The sequence below is a fragment of the Cuculus canorus genome, chromosome 25 (genome assembly GCF_017976375.1).
Source record: "Cuculus canorus isolate bCucCan1 chromosome 25, bCucCan1.pri, whole genome shotgun sequence".
NCBI classification, from domain to species: Eukaryota; Metazoa; Chordata; class Aves; order Cuculiformes; family Cuculidae; genus Cuculus; species Cuculus canorus.
Genome location: NC_071425.1, coordinates 5,143,607 through 5,158,457, shown reverse-complemented (window position 1 = coordinate 5,158,457; position 14,851 = coordinate 5,143,607). Strand labels below are relative to the sequence as shown.

At 57.7% G+C, this 14,851-nt stretch overlaps 1 protein-coding gene across 1 annotated transcript in view; it reads left to right on the top strand.

Annotated features, from left to right (window-relative positions):
- The first annotated feature begins 9,478 nt into the window (after positions 1-9,478).
- MRC2 (mannose receptor C type 2) overlaps positions 9,479-14,851 on the top strand; it is a 31,270-nt gene continuing 25,897 nt past the window's right edge. The window contains exon 1 of the mRNA XM_054088498.1: positions 9,479-9,668. Coding sequence (XP_053944473.1) covers positions 9,569-9,668 — 100 coding nt within the window. The 5' untranslated portion in view covers positions 9,479-9,568. The remainder of the gene's footprint in view (positions 9,669-14,851) is intronic.

Sequence of the window (14,851 nt, the reverse complement as noted above, 5' to 3'; positions counted from 1 at the left end):
TTTCTCTGCAAACCTGACGTCACCCTCCTGCACTTGAAGTTAAAGTCTGCTCTTGGCTCAGCAGGAGTGAAACCGAACACGGAGAGCAGCTCAGCTCCCTCCCTTGCTGCTGCAATTGATTATTTTTCAGCCTCCTGTGGCAGTTTTGATGATGCGATGCAGATTTGGGCAGGAAGCACCAGTGTTTCGGCAGCGAAGACACAGGCACCCTGTGGTGGGACAGGCACCCACCACAACTGCGTGGCGTGCCCGGGAGCAGGGAGCTACGTGGAATCACACTCTCAGCTCGATGCCAGCGGGAACGAGACTGAGGGGCTGCCTCGCTGGATGCTTCACCTCCTACGTTAGCGGTTAGCAGTCACACTATGAAATGAGTTTCCTTCTGCCAAATGGGCCAGTCCTGGTTTATTTTGTGACCTGACAAACCCTCGACACGAGGTTTGCTCCCCCTGCCAGCATCTCCCTGGGGTTTGCTGCCAGAGGATGTTATTTTCTGGGTGCTATGGGAGCGTGGCTCAAACAGCCTTGACGTAAACATTCACACTTCCAGCACAGAAGGAGAGAGGAGACTCGTAGAGCGTGGAAGCAGGACCTGGAAGTGCATTTCTGCCAAATGGCATTGAATCTTTACATGAAGCCCCCGACTTTGCGCTGCCGCACGTGGCTGTGCCCGTGGCCTCTGACCCCAGTGCTGCCCTCAGGGCAGTTGGGCGCCCCATGGCCATCACCACCCTGGGTGGCAGTAAGAGGCCAAGCAAACACGGGGCCGCTCGGCCTCCCCTTGCCACATTCACCCCCAGGACAAGCATCTTGGCCACAAGGATGCTATTGTTTGTGCTGGATGGGGGAGAGGGAGCCGGGACTGGGCTGAGACACTCTCATTTCATGCATTAACTGCATGGGGGCATGGGAAGAGCCGCTTGCGCGTGCTGTCTGGTGAGGAGCCACTCGCTGCTGCCAGCACTGCACGTTCCTCCTTGCTCCTCTTTGCTCTCAGCCTTGCATCTTGCTGTGGGAAGGGTTGCTGCAGCCTTTCTTCTTCCTCCGTCCTTCAGCTGCAGCCCAGTGTTGCTGTTGGACCACTGCTCCTTGTTTCCAAATGCCAGCCGGCTGCTGGGTCAACACAGGAGATGCTCCGCACTTCCAGCTGATGCAGTAGTCTGAAAATAGAGGTTTAGCCACCACCTGCCCCACCAGGTGGGGATGAGCCCGCAGGCAGCCCTCACCCGAAGCTGTTCTCCCATCCGCTGTTCACTTGGGCTGCAGGGACGAGGCAGAGGGCTGCCATGGTCTGGCTGGAGCTAAAAAGGCAAGGGATGGGCCTAAAAATGAAGGGATGCTGTGAGGAGCAGCAGGGAGAAAATTAGGAGACTCTGCCTTGCACGCAGGCCGGATCTCCCATCCCTGCTGGAAGAGCCACAGGGAAGGCAGGCAGTGAGTTTATGAAGTGCTGGGCTCTGGTTTGCATTTGTGGGAAGAAAAAAACCAGCTCTGCTCAGCCCTGTCCTCTCTTGACCGAAGCCGCTGGCTGCGTGGGAGCTGTGAGCACACGCTGGCAGGGGTCTGCGGGACGCGGGCTGCCGTGTCGGCAACCTCCCCGCTCTCAGCTTGGCTCGGCTGCACGTCAAAATCAGGGCTCAACCTGCTTTGTTCAGCATTGGCTCATCCCGGCTCCTGCTAATCCTGAAAATCCACCCGTTCGCACCCAAACCCAGGAGACCGGCTGGGATCGATGCCAAAGCTTCTCCAGGCTACACGGACCAGCGACGGACTGAGGTGGAAGGGGACGTGCCCTCGGCTACGAGGTAAGGCAGTGACAGCAGTGGAAATGAAGCATCTGGGGGCGACTGCGCACCCTCCGGACCATCCTGCTCCGGCTGGAAAGGGCTGCGGGACAGGGTGGGAGCTCTGCTCCCCAATCCATCCCCACTTCCGTCAGGAGGAAGATGCTATTCGGGATGTGCTGTCCTCCACTGCTCTCCAGCTGCCTTCCCTCCGCGCTCTGCAACCCAACTCTGCTCATTTGCTCTTGAGTCACGCCGAGAAAGTGGTTTGGTTTTTTTTTTTTTCTGAAAGGCAAATTTCTTGCAAATGGCTGGAATTCCTCTCTACCCCTTTCCAAGAGCCCTGGGGAGGCCAGGGAGGAAGAAGAGGCAGCGGGCTCAGAGGGCGGCTCTGCTCCCCAGGCAGCCCCAGCCTCGTCTCGCCCCCACGGCGGAAGGGCAGGGATCTCGGCGCTGGCCCTCCCGGGGCTGGAGCGCCCTGAAATTCCTCATGGCAGCTTTGAGTGAGCACATCTGGTTTGAATAAATTATTTGCTGCTTGAACTTGCCTGACTTTTAAGGGCTGCAGAAGACAGAGCAGCAAAGAGCTCTGAGAGCCGCAGTGCAGGGCACTCCGCTTTTGCAGTGCTGGAAGTCAGTGGGGCAGAGGGGGGATTTGGGGAAGGGGTGAGGCTGACTGAGCCCCTGGAGGGACCCCGGCAGCTGGAAAAGCCCTATCTGCTCCTTGCAAGCACTTTGGGGACAGTTGGCTTGGAGGCAGAGAAATAAATCTTCTTTTTGACCAGGACCCTTCTACCCGCAGCTGGGCATCGAGCAAAGCTGGGGCTTATCTTAAATGTTGTATTTCTGCACTCGGTCAAGGAGCAGAGGGAGCAAACTGCAGCCCAGGTGAGGGGGCCTCCCCAGCACCCCCCTACTCTGGGGAGCCCTGGCCACCAGCATTGCGACCCCTCTCCCAGCGCTGAACCCAACCCCTCGGGTGTATCAGCTTCACGCGGGCACCCAATAGCCACCGAAACACCCGGGGCCGCAGAGGAGCTGTGGTGCCCCCGGGACCATCCTTGGATGGAAGGCTGTGAAGGTTTGATGAGGCTTTGAGCAGCCTGGGCCGGTGGGAGGTGTCCCTGCTCATTGCAGGGGGGTTGGAACTCATTGGTCTTTAAGGTCCCTTCCAACCCAAACCATTCTGTGATTCTATGAAACGCAGACCCTCTCCACCGTTAGGACCGGGGCTGCCGTGGCCGTCCTCCGCCCGTCTCTGACGAGCAGGGAGCGACGTGGCCTTTCCCTGCTGCCGGGCGCGGGGGAGAGAGGAGCCAGCAGACGCCAAGAAGGCCTCTTCCCTCAGCAGTGACCTCAGCGCGGCAGCGCCTGCCAGGTGGGTGTTGATCTTGGCCAAGACGGTCCTGTTTGGGCTCCAGGATGAGGCCGAGGCGGTGCGGACAGCGTCTGAGCTCTCGGCAGAGCATGGCCGGTGCTGCCGGTGCTCAGCGTGCGAAGCAAAGCCCGCGTGCAGGCAGGGGGTTGCTCTCCTGGAGCCCCCAGTCCTGCAGAACGCCGCGGGTCTGGGGGAACACCTTTGGAAGAGCACAATCCAGCAGGACATGCAGCTTCCCTGGTCATTTAGAGCACCCCCACATCCTCCCCGAGCTCAGAAACAGATGCTGTGGAGCTGCCGGTCCGCAGAAGTGGTTGGTGGGCAGGTGCGGATCCTTCAGACCATCTGCCCTCAAGGTTGGTGCCAGGGACACTGCTCTGATGGTTTATGGGTTCCCAGACCGTGTCCTCTAACGCCTCCGGCACCCAATGTGCCCCGGATCAGCCCCAGCCTCAATAACCCACGCGGTGCTTTGCTGTCATCAAGTGCCCCAGCTTCAAACCTGCGATTTTCTTCCCCTTCGGCGAGGGCTGCGTCCCACAGCTCATTTGCGACACTCATTTTCCGACCTGTGGGAAGCTGAGCCTCCTGCCTGACCCCTTCTCCGCCAGGGCAAACCCTCTGCCAAAGGTGGACGAGTGGCACAGATCCATCTCTGGAAACGCTTTCCAAATCCTTCTACAGTGTGACTTCCACTCAAGCCAAAGTGGTTTCACCCCATCCCACCACTGTGACCGCTCCTTACATTTTATGTCGCTCCGGCTAAAAGACAGTATTTATTTTTCCAACTAGGGGACAGAAATGCTCTGACTATGGGAATCGGCTGCGCACGCTGCATGTCCCAAGGGCCGAGTAAGCCCGGGAGGAGTCCCTCGCTCCTATCCATCGCCCCGGCGCAAGGAGCAATCCCGAGAGCCCGGCTGCAGCGCATCGTCCGGCTCCTGCCCGTGGCCCCTCGTCTGGCGGCGGCTCGTTAGGGCCAGGGAGGTCAGACAGCTTGGAAACCTCCCAGGGGAAGGGAAAAATGCATTTCCTCCCAATGCGCTCCAACGAGTAGCAACTCAACTGGTACTAAACCGGATTAGGAGGAGGGAAGGTGAGGAGCTGTTGGCCGGTGTTGGGGTAATTATTAGGAAGTGCTAATTATCTTCTAATCACACGCAGCATGGGGGCCTTCAAGGCATGGGGTGAATGAGGCCAGGAGACGGTGATGCTCCATGGGATCCAAAGCCTTTCAGCTCTGCCGTGTCCCCTCCTCTGGATGGGATTTCCCTCCTGGAAATCTCAGGTTGTTGGGGATGGATGGAGAGTCCCCTTCGTGGGACTTCATGGCTCCATCATCTCAAGCGCTGGTGTCTTGGTGGGCGGCATCCCTCAGCAGTGGTCCCCGAGATTTAGGGATGGGAGAGAGGATGTGGGCAATTCCCTTCTCTCTTCGCAGCCACCGTGCTCGCTCCCCATGGGCGGCCGCCAGCACGCATCCAGCCACAGGGGCTGAGCGAGGCTGTGCTCCCAGCGCTGCCTCAATTAAAGAATAATCCCTGCCTTAAAAAAAAACCAACAGCCCAGGCACTGATGTGCTTAATTGGGCTCCCCTGGAGGGATTGCATCCCCAAAGCCCATCCTGGCTCCGGTCTGCAGGTCCTTCCTGCTTTGCCGGCAAACAAAGGATTCGTTTATTTTTGCAGGAATGGCCAAACAACACGTGGCTGCCTTCCACACATCCCCCCCAGAGCTGTCACACCATCTCGGGGCCAGATCCTGCTCCCTGCTCGAGGGAGCACAGCCATGGGCTTGGCCTGATTGAAAGCATCGTCTTGCCTGAATTTTGTATGGTAGAGCCTATATGCCCATCCCATGGGAGCATCCCTGAGGATGCGGGAGCCTTCCCTCCTCCTCGAGCTCTGCAGGAATACGGGGAGACCGCACCTCGAGTACTGTGTTCAGTTCTGGGCCCCTCACCACAAGAAGGATGTTGAGGCTCTGGAGTGTGTCCAGAGAAGAGCAACAAAGCTGGTGAGGGGCTGGAGAACAAGGGTTACGAGGAGCGGCTGAGAGAGCTGGGGGTGTTCAGCCTGGAGAAGAGGAGGCTGAGGGGAGACCTTATTGCTCTCTACAACTACCTGAAAGGAGGTTGTGGAGAGGAGGGAGCTGGGCTCTTCTCCCAAGTGACAGGGGACAGGACAAGGGGGAATGGCCTGAAGCTCCTCCAGGGGAGGGTCAGGTTGGATAGCAGGAAAAAATTCTTCATGGAAAGAGTCATGGGGTACTGGAACAGCTGCCCAGGGAGGGGGTCGAGTCACATTCCCAGGAGGTGTTTAAGGAATGGGTGGATGAAGTGCTCAGGGACATGGTTTAAGGGAGTGTTAGGAATGGTTGGACTCGATGATCCAGTGGGTCCTTTCCAACCTGGTGATTCTAGGATTCTATGATAAGGCTCCCACACCCTCAGGGATGCTCTCAGGGGGTCGGCACTGTGGATATATCATAGAATCATGGAATGGTTTGGGTTTGAAGGGACCTCAAAGCCCACACAGTCCCACCCCGTGCCATGGGCAGGGACACCTCCCACTGGATCCGGTTGCTCCAAGCCCCATCCAACCTGGCCTTGAACACCTCCAGGGATGGGGCAGCCACCACTGCTTTGGGCAACCTGGGCCAGGGCCTCCCCACCCTCACAGCAGAACATTTCTCCCTAAGATCTCATCTCAATCTCCTCTCTTTCACCTTCAAACCGTTCCCCCTCATCCTGTCCCTGCTCTCCCTGATCCAGAGCCCCTCCCCAGCTTTCCTGGATCCCCTTTCAGCACTGGAAGCTGCTTTAAGGTCTCCTCAGAGCCTTCTCTTCTCCAGGCTGAACAACCCCAACTCTCTCAGCCTCTTCTCGCAGCAGAGGTGCTTCAGCCCTCGGATCATCTCCGTGGCCTCCTCTGGACCTGTTCCAACAGTTCCACATCCTTCTTAACGTTGGGGACAGCAGAACTGGACACAATTTTCCAGGTTTGGTCTCACAAGAGCGGAAGAGAGCAGCAGAATCCCCTCCAGAGTCCCTCGACTTTGGATTTTGGGCTTTGATTTGGTTGAAGCCAACTGGGATGCAGAATCCCCTCCAGGTGCCTCATCTCACCTGTTGCCCCCGGCCAGACGTCCGGGAGGAGGGGAGCGGCTGCGCTGCTTTAGTTCTGGTAGTGTGGGAGGCCTGAAAACGCTTTTAGCACAGAAGAAAACCCCTCGGGAAGGAATCCGCAGCACTTGTGTGGCTCCTCGCGTGGAAACCCACAGCCCCACGGCTGTGCAAAGCTGGGGAAACACTGATTTCCAGCATTTTCCATGTACGGCTCCTTCTTCGCGTGGCGTTGGGGGTCTGGGTAGCCAGAGGGGAGGTGTAAAAGGAAGAAGATAAAAAAATACTTAAAAGCTTTTAGCATCCTTTTCTATTCAGCTCTTGGATACGGGATAAATCCCCATCGGGTACCATGGGATGCTTTTCACCCCACACTCCTCAGCAGAGCACCGGGAAGCTGGAGCAGCCCCACGGCGGGAGGATGGTTGGACTCGATGATCCAGTGGGTCCTTTCCAACCCAGTGATTCTATGATTCTGTGATCTTTTCTGCTCTCCACACAGGGCACGTGGAAGGTGCAACGAGCTGTGTCCGACCTCAGCATCCACCGCACAAACGAGACAAGAGCTGCCCAGCTCTACATCCCGGGGTTGGAGGGAGGAGGAATCGTCCGGGCTGACTCGGCAATGCTGTACTTGGGATGAAATAAACCCTTCAAACATCCCGAGTCAACCCAAAGCACACGGCAGCTCCTCTGGCCGCCGGCGCGGGACTCCCACGCTGGGGTCCCAGGCAGGGAGAGACCGTTGGCTCGTGGCACAGCAGGCGCTGAGGGCATCTCCCACGCACCCACGGCCTCGCTGCGGGGGCATCGGGGGTGCTGGGGGGGCAGGGGGGACAGCCTGCCCCGGGGGGTTGTGGGGATGCAGCAGCCAGGCTGCGAGCTGCTCCTGCACCCCCTGCTTCAACCCCGAACCCCACCATCACCCCAGAACCCCACCTTTGCCTCCAAACCCCACCATCACTCCCAAACCCCACATTTGCCTTCAAACCCCACCATCACCCCCAAACCCCACATTTGCCTCCGAACTCCACCATCACCCCAGAACCCCACCTTTGCCTCCAAACCCCACCATCGCCCCCAAACCCCACATTTGCCTCCAAACTCCACCATCACCCCTGAACTCCACCTTTGCCTCCAACCCCACCATCACCCCTGAACCCCACCTTTGCCTCCAACCCCACCATCACCCCTGAACCCTACAATCATCCCAATCCCCCCCATCACCCCAAACCTAACCATAACCTCCAAATCCCCCCATCACCCTCAAACTCCATCACCCCCAAATCCCACTATCACTTCCAGCCCCCCATCACTCCAGCCCTGTCCCCACCTCTGGGCACAGAGCCCCCACATTGCTGTACCCCCCCATCCCCGCTCACACCCCCACTTTTGGCTTCCCCCCAGCCGGGCAGCGGCCGGGGCTGACGCAGTGTCTGGGGCCGGCAAACACACTTTGGGCTTTTCTTTTTTTTCCTTTAATTTATTGCATTTAACTTTTTTTCCCCCTCTTTCTCCCCTCCCTGTCTCTTTTCGGTGCTTCTCCTCTCTCTCCTCCCTCCTCCTCCTTCTCTCCCTCACCCCTCCTAACCCTCCCTCTCTTCCTTCACTCCTTCCTTCTCCTCCTTCTTCTCTCCCTCCCCCTTCTGTGCTTCCTCTACACCCCACTTCTCTCCCCTCTCCTCCTCCTCTCCCCCACTCTTCCTCCTTCTCTCCCTATTCTTCCTCCTCTCCCCCTTCTCCTCCTCTTCTACCCCCGCTCTTCCTCCTCCGCTCTCCCCTTCTCCTCCTCTCCCCTCCCTCCTCTTCTTCTCCCTCCTCCTCCTCTCCACCATCCTCTCTCTCCCCTCCCCTCCCTCCTCCTCTCTCCCCTCTCCTCCTCCTCTCCCCCTTCATCTTCCTCCTTTCTCTCCCCTTCCTACTCCTCCCACTCTTTCTCCTCTTCTCCCCCAGGTCTTCCTCCTCAGTCTCTCCCCCTCTTCTCCTCCTTCTCTCCCCCACTCTTCCTCCTCTATCTCTCCCCCTTCTCCTCCTCTCTCCTTCCTCCTCCTCCTTTCTTCTCACTCTTTCTCCTCTCCCTCCTCGTTTTCTTCCTCCTCTCCCCCATGCTTCCTCCTCCATCTCTCCCCTTCTCCTCCTTTCTCCTCCATCTCCTCTCCTTCCTCCTCCTTTCTCCCCCCTCTTTCTCCTCTCCCTCCTCCTCTTCCTCCTCTCCCCCCTCCTTCTCTCTCTTCTCCTCCTCCTCTTCTCCCACTCTTCCTCCTCCATCTCTCCCCTTCTCCTCCTCCTTTCTCCCCGCTCTTTCTCCTCTCCCTCCTCCTCCTCCTTTCTCTCGTCCTCTTCTCCCCCGACTCTTCCTCCCCCTCCTCCTCTTTCTCCTCCTCTCCCTCCTCCTCTCTCCTCCTACTCCTCTTCTCCCACTCTTCCTCCTCCATCTCTCCCCTTCTCCTCCTGCTCCCTCCTTCCTCCTCCTTTCTCCCCACTCTTTCTCCTCCCCTCCTCCTCCTTTCCCCTCCCTTTCTCTCCTCTTCTCCTCCTCTCCCCCCTCCTGCCTCTCTCCCTTCCTCCTCTCCCCCCTCTCCTTCCTCCTCCTTTCTCCTCCTCCTCCTCTCCCTCCACTCTTCCTCCTCCATCTCTCTCCCTTCTCCTCCTCCTCTCACCCCACTCCTCCTCATCTTCCCCCACTCTTCCTCCTCCTCTCTCCTTCTCCTCTTCTTCTCCCACTTTTCCTCCTCCATCTCTCCCCCTTCTCCTCCTCCTCCTTTCTCCCCACTCTTTCTCCTCTCCCCCCATTCCTCCTCCTCTCCTCTCCTCTCCTCTCCTCTCCTCTCCTCTCCTCTCCTCTCCTCTCCTCTCCTCTCCTCTCCTCTCCTCTCCTCTCCTCTCCTCTCCTCTCCTCTCCTCTCCTCTCCTCTCCTCTCCTCTCCTCTCCTTTCTCCCACTCTTCCTCCTCCATCTCTCCCTTCTCCCCCTCCTCCTCTCTCTCCTCCTCCTCCTCCTCTTCTGCCCCCACTCCTCCTCCTCTCCCCTCTCAACTTCCTCCTCCTTTCCCCTCCTCCTCCTCTTCTTCTCCCACTCTTCCTCCTCCATCTCTCCCCCTTCTCCCCCACTCCTCCTCCTCTCTCTCCTCCTCCTCTCTCTTTTCCTCCTCCTCTCTCTCCTCCTCCCTCTCTCCTCCTCCTCTCTCTTTCTCCCCACTCTCTCTGCTCTCCCCCTCCCTCTCTCCCCTCTCCTCCCCTCTCCTCGGGCCCCTCCCGTTCCGGGCTCGGGGCAGCGGCGGGGATGGGGTTCGGGCGAGTGGCTGCGCGGCCGCTCTCTCCGCCGCTCGCCCCGCTGTGCTGCCTGCTCGCCCTCCGGCTGCTGCTCAGCGCTGCGCACCCAGGTGGGACCGCGCCCCCCGCCCTTCCCCGAGCGCCGAGGGGCGGCGGTGGGGATGGAACCGGGGGGGGGTGGGGGTTCCTCCAAACCAGCCTCCCCCCCTCCCCCCGTCTGCTCCGCGCGGTTTATCTCTTTCCCTTTTATTTCCTCCCGGGATGTTTAATTTGTTTTTAACGCTGTTTGTTTTACTCCATCCTCCTCCGCTCTCCTTTCGTCCCGCCGCGTTTTGTTTTCTCCCGTTTCGCCGCGCCGCTTCCCCCCCCCCCCCGTTCCGCCGCTTTTTCTCTCGGTTTTATTACTCCGTGCGGACGCGCAGCGTCTGCACAAACGGCGGAAACGTTTCCGCGGCTGCAGGAGGGGCTCAGGGGGTTCCAGGGGGGATTGCAGAGGGCTCCGGGGGCCGCAGCCGTCCCGCAGCCCCGCTCCAGCCTTTTGTCTCTGCGGGGAGGGCAGCGCTTCGGTGGAGCTTTCCTCCCTCTCCCGTCCCCATTCCCCCCATCTCCTGGCGGTTAATCCTATAGAAAAAGTGCCCCGCGGGATCGGGGCCTCAGTGGGTGTTTGCAGATGCTTTTCTCTTTTTTTTTTTTTGAACTAACTTCTCACCATAAACTCGAGCGGTTGTGTTTTTAAACCGTTTTCTTTTAAACCATGTGCCAGAGCCCCGAGGCTCCTCGGGATGGCCCCTGGAATTGCCATTTGAGACACTTTTTCCCCCAGGATAGTCTAGCACAGAAGCAGGAGCAGCTTTTGTTGCCCTATTGAGAAAACTACTTCTTTTTTTTTTTTCCCTTTCTTTTTTTTTTCCCTGAAAAAAAGCCGTATTTGCTACTTTTGCCTGAACAATAACAACCGTAAACCCTTGGCCTATTTTATTAGAGTACGTTTAGCAAATCCAAAGCAGATTTGGAAGCGGCAGCATAGGACGGCACTGTTTCCTCCTCCACCCTCCATCTTTCCCCCCTCTCCCCCTTTTTCCCCCCTCTCCCCTTCTTTCCCCTCTCCCCTTCTTTTCCCCCCTCCTCTTCTTTTCCCCCTCCTCTTCTTTCCCCCCTCTCCCCTTCTTTCCCCCCTCTCCCCTTCTTTCCCCCTCCCCTTCTTCCCCCTTCTTTTCTGCCTCTTCCCTTCTTTTCCCCCCTTCTTTTCCCTCTCCCCTTCCTTCCCCCTCTCCTCTTCTGTCCCCCTCTCCCCTTTCCCCCTTCTTTCCCCCTCTCCCCTTCTTCCCCCTCTCCTCTTCTTTCCCCCTTTCCCCTTTCCCCCTTTTTCCCCTCTCCCCTTCTTCCCCCTCTCCCCTTCTTTCCCCCTCTCCCCTTCTTCCCCCTCTCCCCTTCTTTCCCCCTCTCCCCTTCTTTCCCCCTCTCCCCTTTCCCCCTTCTTTCCCCCTCTCCCCTTCTTTCCCCCTCTCCCCTTCTTCCCCCCTCTCCCCTTTCCCCCTTCTTTCCCCCTCTCCCCTTCTTTTCCCCCTCTCCCCTTCTCTCCCCCCCCACCCCCCTCTTTTCCCCTGGTGCTGCTCTCCTGTACTCGTGTCTCCTTCCCCATCTCCTCCTTTCTCCATCCCTCAGAGGAGGAGCAGTTTCTCCTGGCCGTGCTCCTCAGCTCCCAGCGAGGACCCCTCTCCCCTCATCACAAGGAGCAGCCGCAGCGTTACCATCGCTTTGGGACGCGAAGCCACTCGGCGATGGTCCGGGTGAAGAGTCCAACCCAGGAACCGAGGAGCACAACCGGGAGAAACCGCTCCTCTGGGAGATGGGAGATGGAGACAGGAGGAGGTGATGGGGAAGGAGACCCCCGTACAGGAGAGCAGCGTCAGGGTTTGCTGCTGGTTGGAGATGTCTGAACGCCCAACTTTCTGCACTTGGATTTCTGTTAAAGTTCCCCATACTTTGCTTGAGGTCCTGAATTCCTCCTTATGTGGCTTTTTAGGGGGTTGCTTGGTTTGAGCTGTGCTCAGCGACCTGCAAGGACCGATTCTGGCTGGTTTGCCCTAAAAAATGTCGGTGGGATCCAGATTTGGCGAGTCCTCTTGTCTGCATGAGCCCGAGGACAGAGGCACCTCTGTCCCGGATGGAGCGCGGTGGCAGCCGACCCCATGCCGGCGTTGGGCGCGGAACAAGGCGGCTTTGAGCTCCCTGCAGCCCACGGCGCTGCGCGGCTCCTGCTGAGCATCCCACCGGCGAGTGGGTGCGAACGCCTCAGTTCTTCCCCCCTCATTCCCACTTTCCCACTGCTCTCCCCAACATCGCCCCGGTGAACGAAGGGGGCAGGGGATGAAGGCGCCACAGCCGAGGTCCCGCAGCACCAGGCTGGATTTGCAGCTCCGAAAGGATCCTCGCTGGGCTTTTGGGATGAGGATGGGTTGATCCCAAGAGTCCTTGAGCGAGTGCTCTTTGCGAGGGCGCTCTCGCAGGGGCCGCGGGCCAGCACATGGCATTGCTTTCCCCAAGGAGCTGTTGCATCCTTGAGGGGTTCATGCCAAATCCGTGCCTCCAGGACAGCAGGGAGGCTGGAATGGGGCTTTTGGCATGAAGTTTGTGGCTTCTTGGTGGGAATTTGGTGCCGGTTGCCCTCTTGCTGCAGCGTGACACAAGCACTCACGCTTGTCTTGGGGAAACTGAGGCAGCAGCTCCTGTCTTGCTGTGGCTACAGGCGGGAGGGGATCCTGCTGGTACTTTGGATCAGCTTCTCCATGTGTCTGGTGCCCAGTGCTGGGACCAAACGGAGAGGAGGTGACGGGGACCCAGGGATGAATTTACAGCCTGTAAAACCAACAGAGCTGCCTCGGGAATAGCTTGTGACACAACAAATGCAGCTCCGAGGAATCATAACTTGATCTTCTTTGGATTATTTGGGAGGAGGGAAGGGAACGGAGGTGTCAGCCCTGCTGGGGAACGCTTGCAGCCTCAGAGCCAGCCAGGCGGGACGAGGAGGCGGCGGTGGGGAGAGGGATGGCTGCTTGCGCAAGAATTACAGGAATGAAAAGCAAAGAGATTTTTGCCTTCGGTGCAGAACCATCTCTTTCCCCCAGAGCGGTTCCGTGGCCCCCGGTGGCTTTGCCATGGGAAGGTGCTGCCCCGGGACCCCTCGCCTGCACGCAAGAAGGGGTTTGCAGGCGTGAGGTCACAATGATGGTTAAAGCCACGTTGCAAGTTTCTTTCCTCGGCTTTATTTCTGGCTGGATTTTGCACCTTTCCCTGCGGGCAGAGGAGCGCTCCTGCCTTCCGTCTTCCTTAAATATTTGCCAGGGAAACTTTTTGCCCCCAAATCAAAGCAGATGGCTGCTGAGGGGGGATAATTGTTGGCTACTAAAGCATCTTTTCCGGCTGATAAATCCACAGCGGGAGGCTCGGGTTCCAGTGCCTCAGTGGGTGCTCTGAGCAAGGCAGCAAACGCCCGTTGCCCACGTCCCGTGCATCCCACCCTGCTCAGCTCCATCGCACCCAGCTAATTCCCCTCTGGGAATGGGAGCAGCCACCCTCACAGCCCCGCTCTGGCCCATCCTGACCCAGCAATTCCCTTAAAAAGGTTTATTTTTAAGCAATTTGTGAAATTTTGGTCTTCACGTGCAGCCGAGGAGCAGGATTTTAATTAATTTAAACTGTGCTGAGACCGCAGAGCATCGACATTTTTCTCATTCTTAAGATTGCTCCGAGCCCAAAAGAGAGCCACACAGATGCGCTTTTTTTTTCTTACGGGACCCAGCTTTAATTAATTAAGGATTAGAAAATGATTAGTGGATTGCCCTGCGGATTCTTAGGAGTACTCTTTAGCCCCGGAGCGAAGGTTTGGCTGTTTGCAAGGGGTCCGCGGCATTCTTCAAGCATGATGCTCCCTTCATCCCCATCCTTGGGAGAGCTCAATCCTGCGCTGCGCTTTGTGCTGTCACACCAGGGACATAAATGGGATTTTCCACATAAACAAGCATGTTTGCAGGATGGTGTTGAGACCAGGAATGGGGAGATGGAGGCCTTTCCTCCACCGGAATCCAGAGATGATGACTTTGGGCTCTTCAGGGAGTAACCCCGTTTACCTTGGTCTTGGCCTGGAGCACCCGGCAAGGGGCAAGAAAAGAGCACATAGGGAGAAGAGCTTTGTTAAACATCATTTTCATTTAAAACCAAAAGCTGTGGGACAGCGGGGACTGATCCTTGCTGTGCAAATGTGGTTGGTCTTGTTGAAAAAGGGGGATCCCCTGTCCTGAGCCGCTGATACCGCTTGGGATGTTAATATCAGCAACGGCGCTGGAGAAACAATGGGAGAAACATCTCTGGATCTTTTTTCTTTTTCTTTAACTTCATTTTTGGGAGTTTCTTTAGTAGTGTTGAAAAAGTTAGTGGTTTTCAGCCAACTCTGCTGAAACCACGTCAATGGGGACACATTGGGGCTGTCCCACACGTCGTATCGCGCCCTTTGGATGTGGCCATGGATTTACTGGCCAGGGGGGTCCAATGCTGCTGGTGGGCGATGCGTCAGGGTGAGAAAATTGGGAGCAAATCAGTCCCAGGATTTTGTGGGTGGGTGAGAAGATGTGTGTGGGACAAGCATTCGTGAGGAGCCCGGCCACTGCGTCCCAGGAGGGATCATCTGGCTGGGAGCAGCCAAGGGGGCTCCACGCTTCACCACTCCCCATTGTGATTTTGGTGGGTCCATCGTACTTCTGCATCCCAGCAGGAGCGCATAGAATCATACGGATCATAGAATCATGGAATGGTTTGGGTCGGAAGGGACCTTAAAGATCATCCAGTTCCACCCCCTTGCCAGGGGACTGATCCCACTGGATCAGGCTGCTCAAGGCTCCATCCAGCCTGGCCTTGAACACCTCCAGGGATGGGGCAGCCACCACTTCTCTGGACAAGGAAGCACTGTCTTCCTCTCGCTGTATTCCCAGGGCGTTGGCAAACCTGGGGCTTTCACCTCTGGATGTGCGCAGCCACCGCGGGGCTGGAGCCTGGAGAGGGTATGAGGGAAACTTGGGGAAAATTTGTGTCCTTTCATCCTTTTTTGGGGCCCGGAGGAGGGTGGATGCTGGGGCTCTTGGCTCGCTTGTCCCCTGTCATGGCTGTGAGCGAGTCTCTTGAGCTGCCCAGGGGTGAGCATCCTCCATTGAAAATGTTTATTTCTCAGCACCCCGGATGAGGTGTGGGGAGAATGGACTTGAAATGTCTGCGGAGAGGCTGAAATGGGGTACATGGA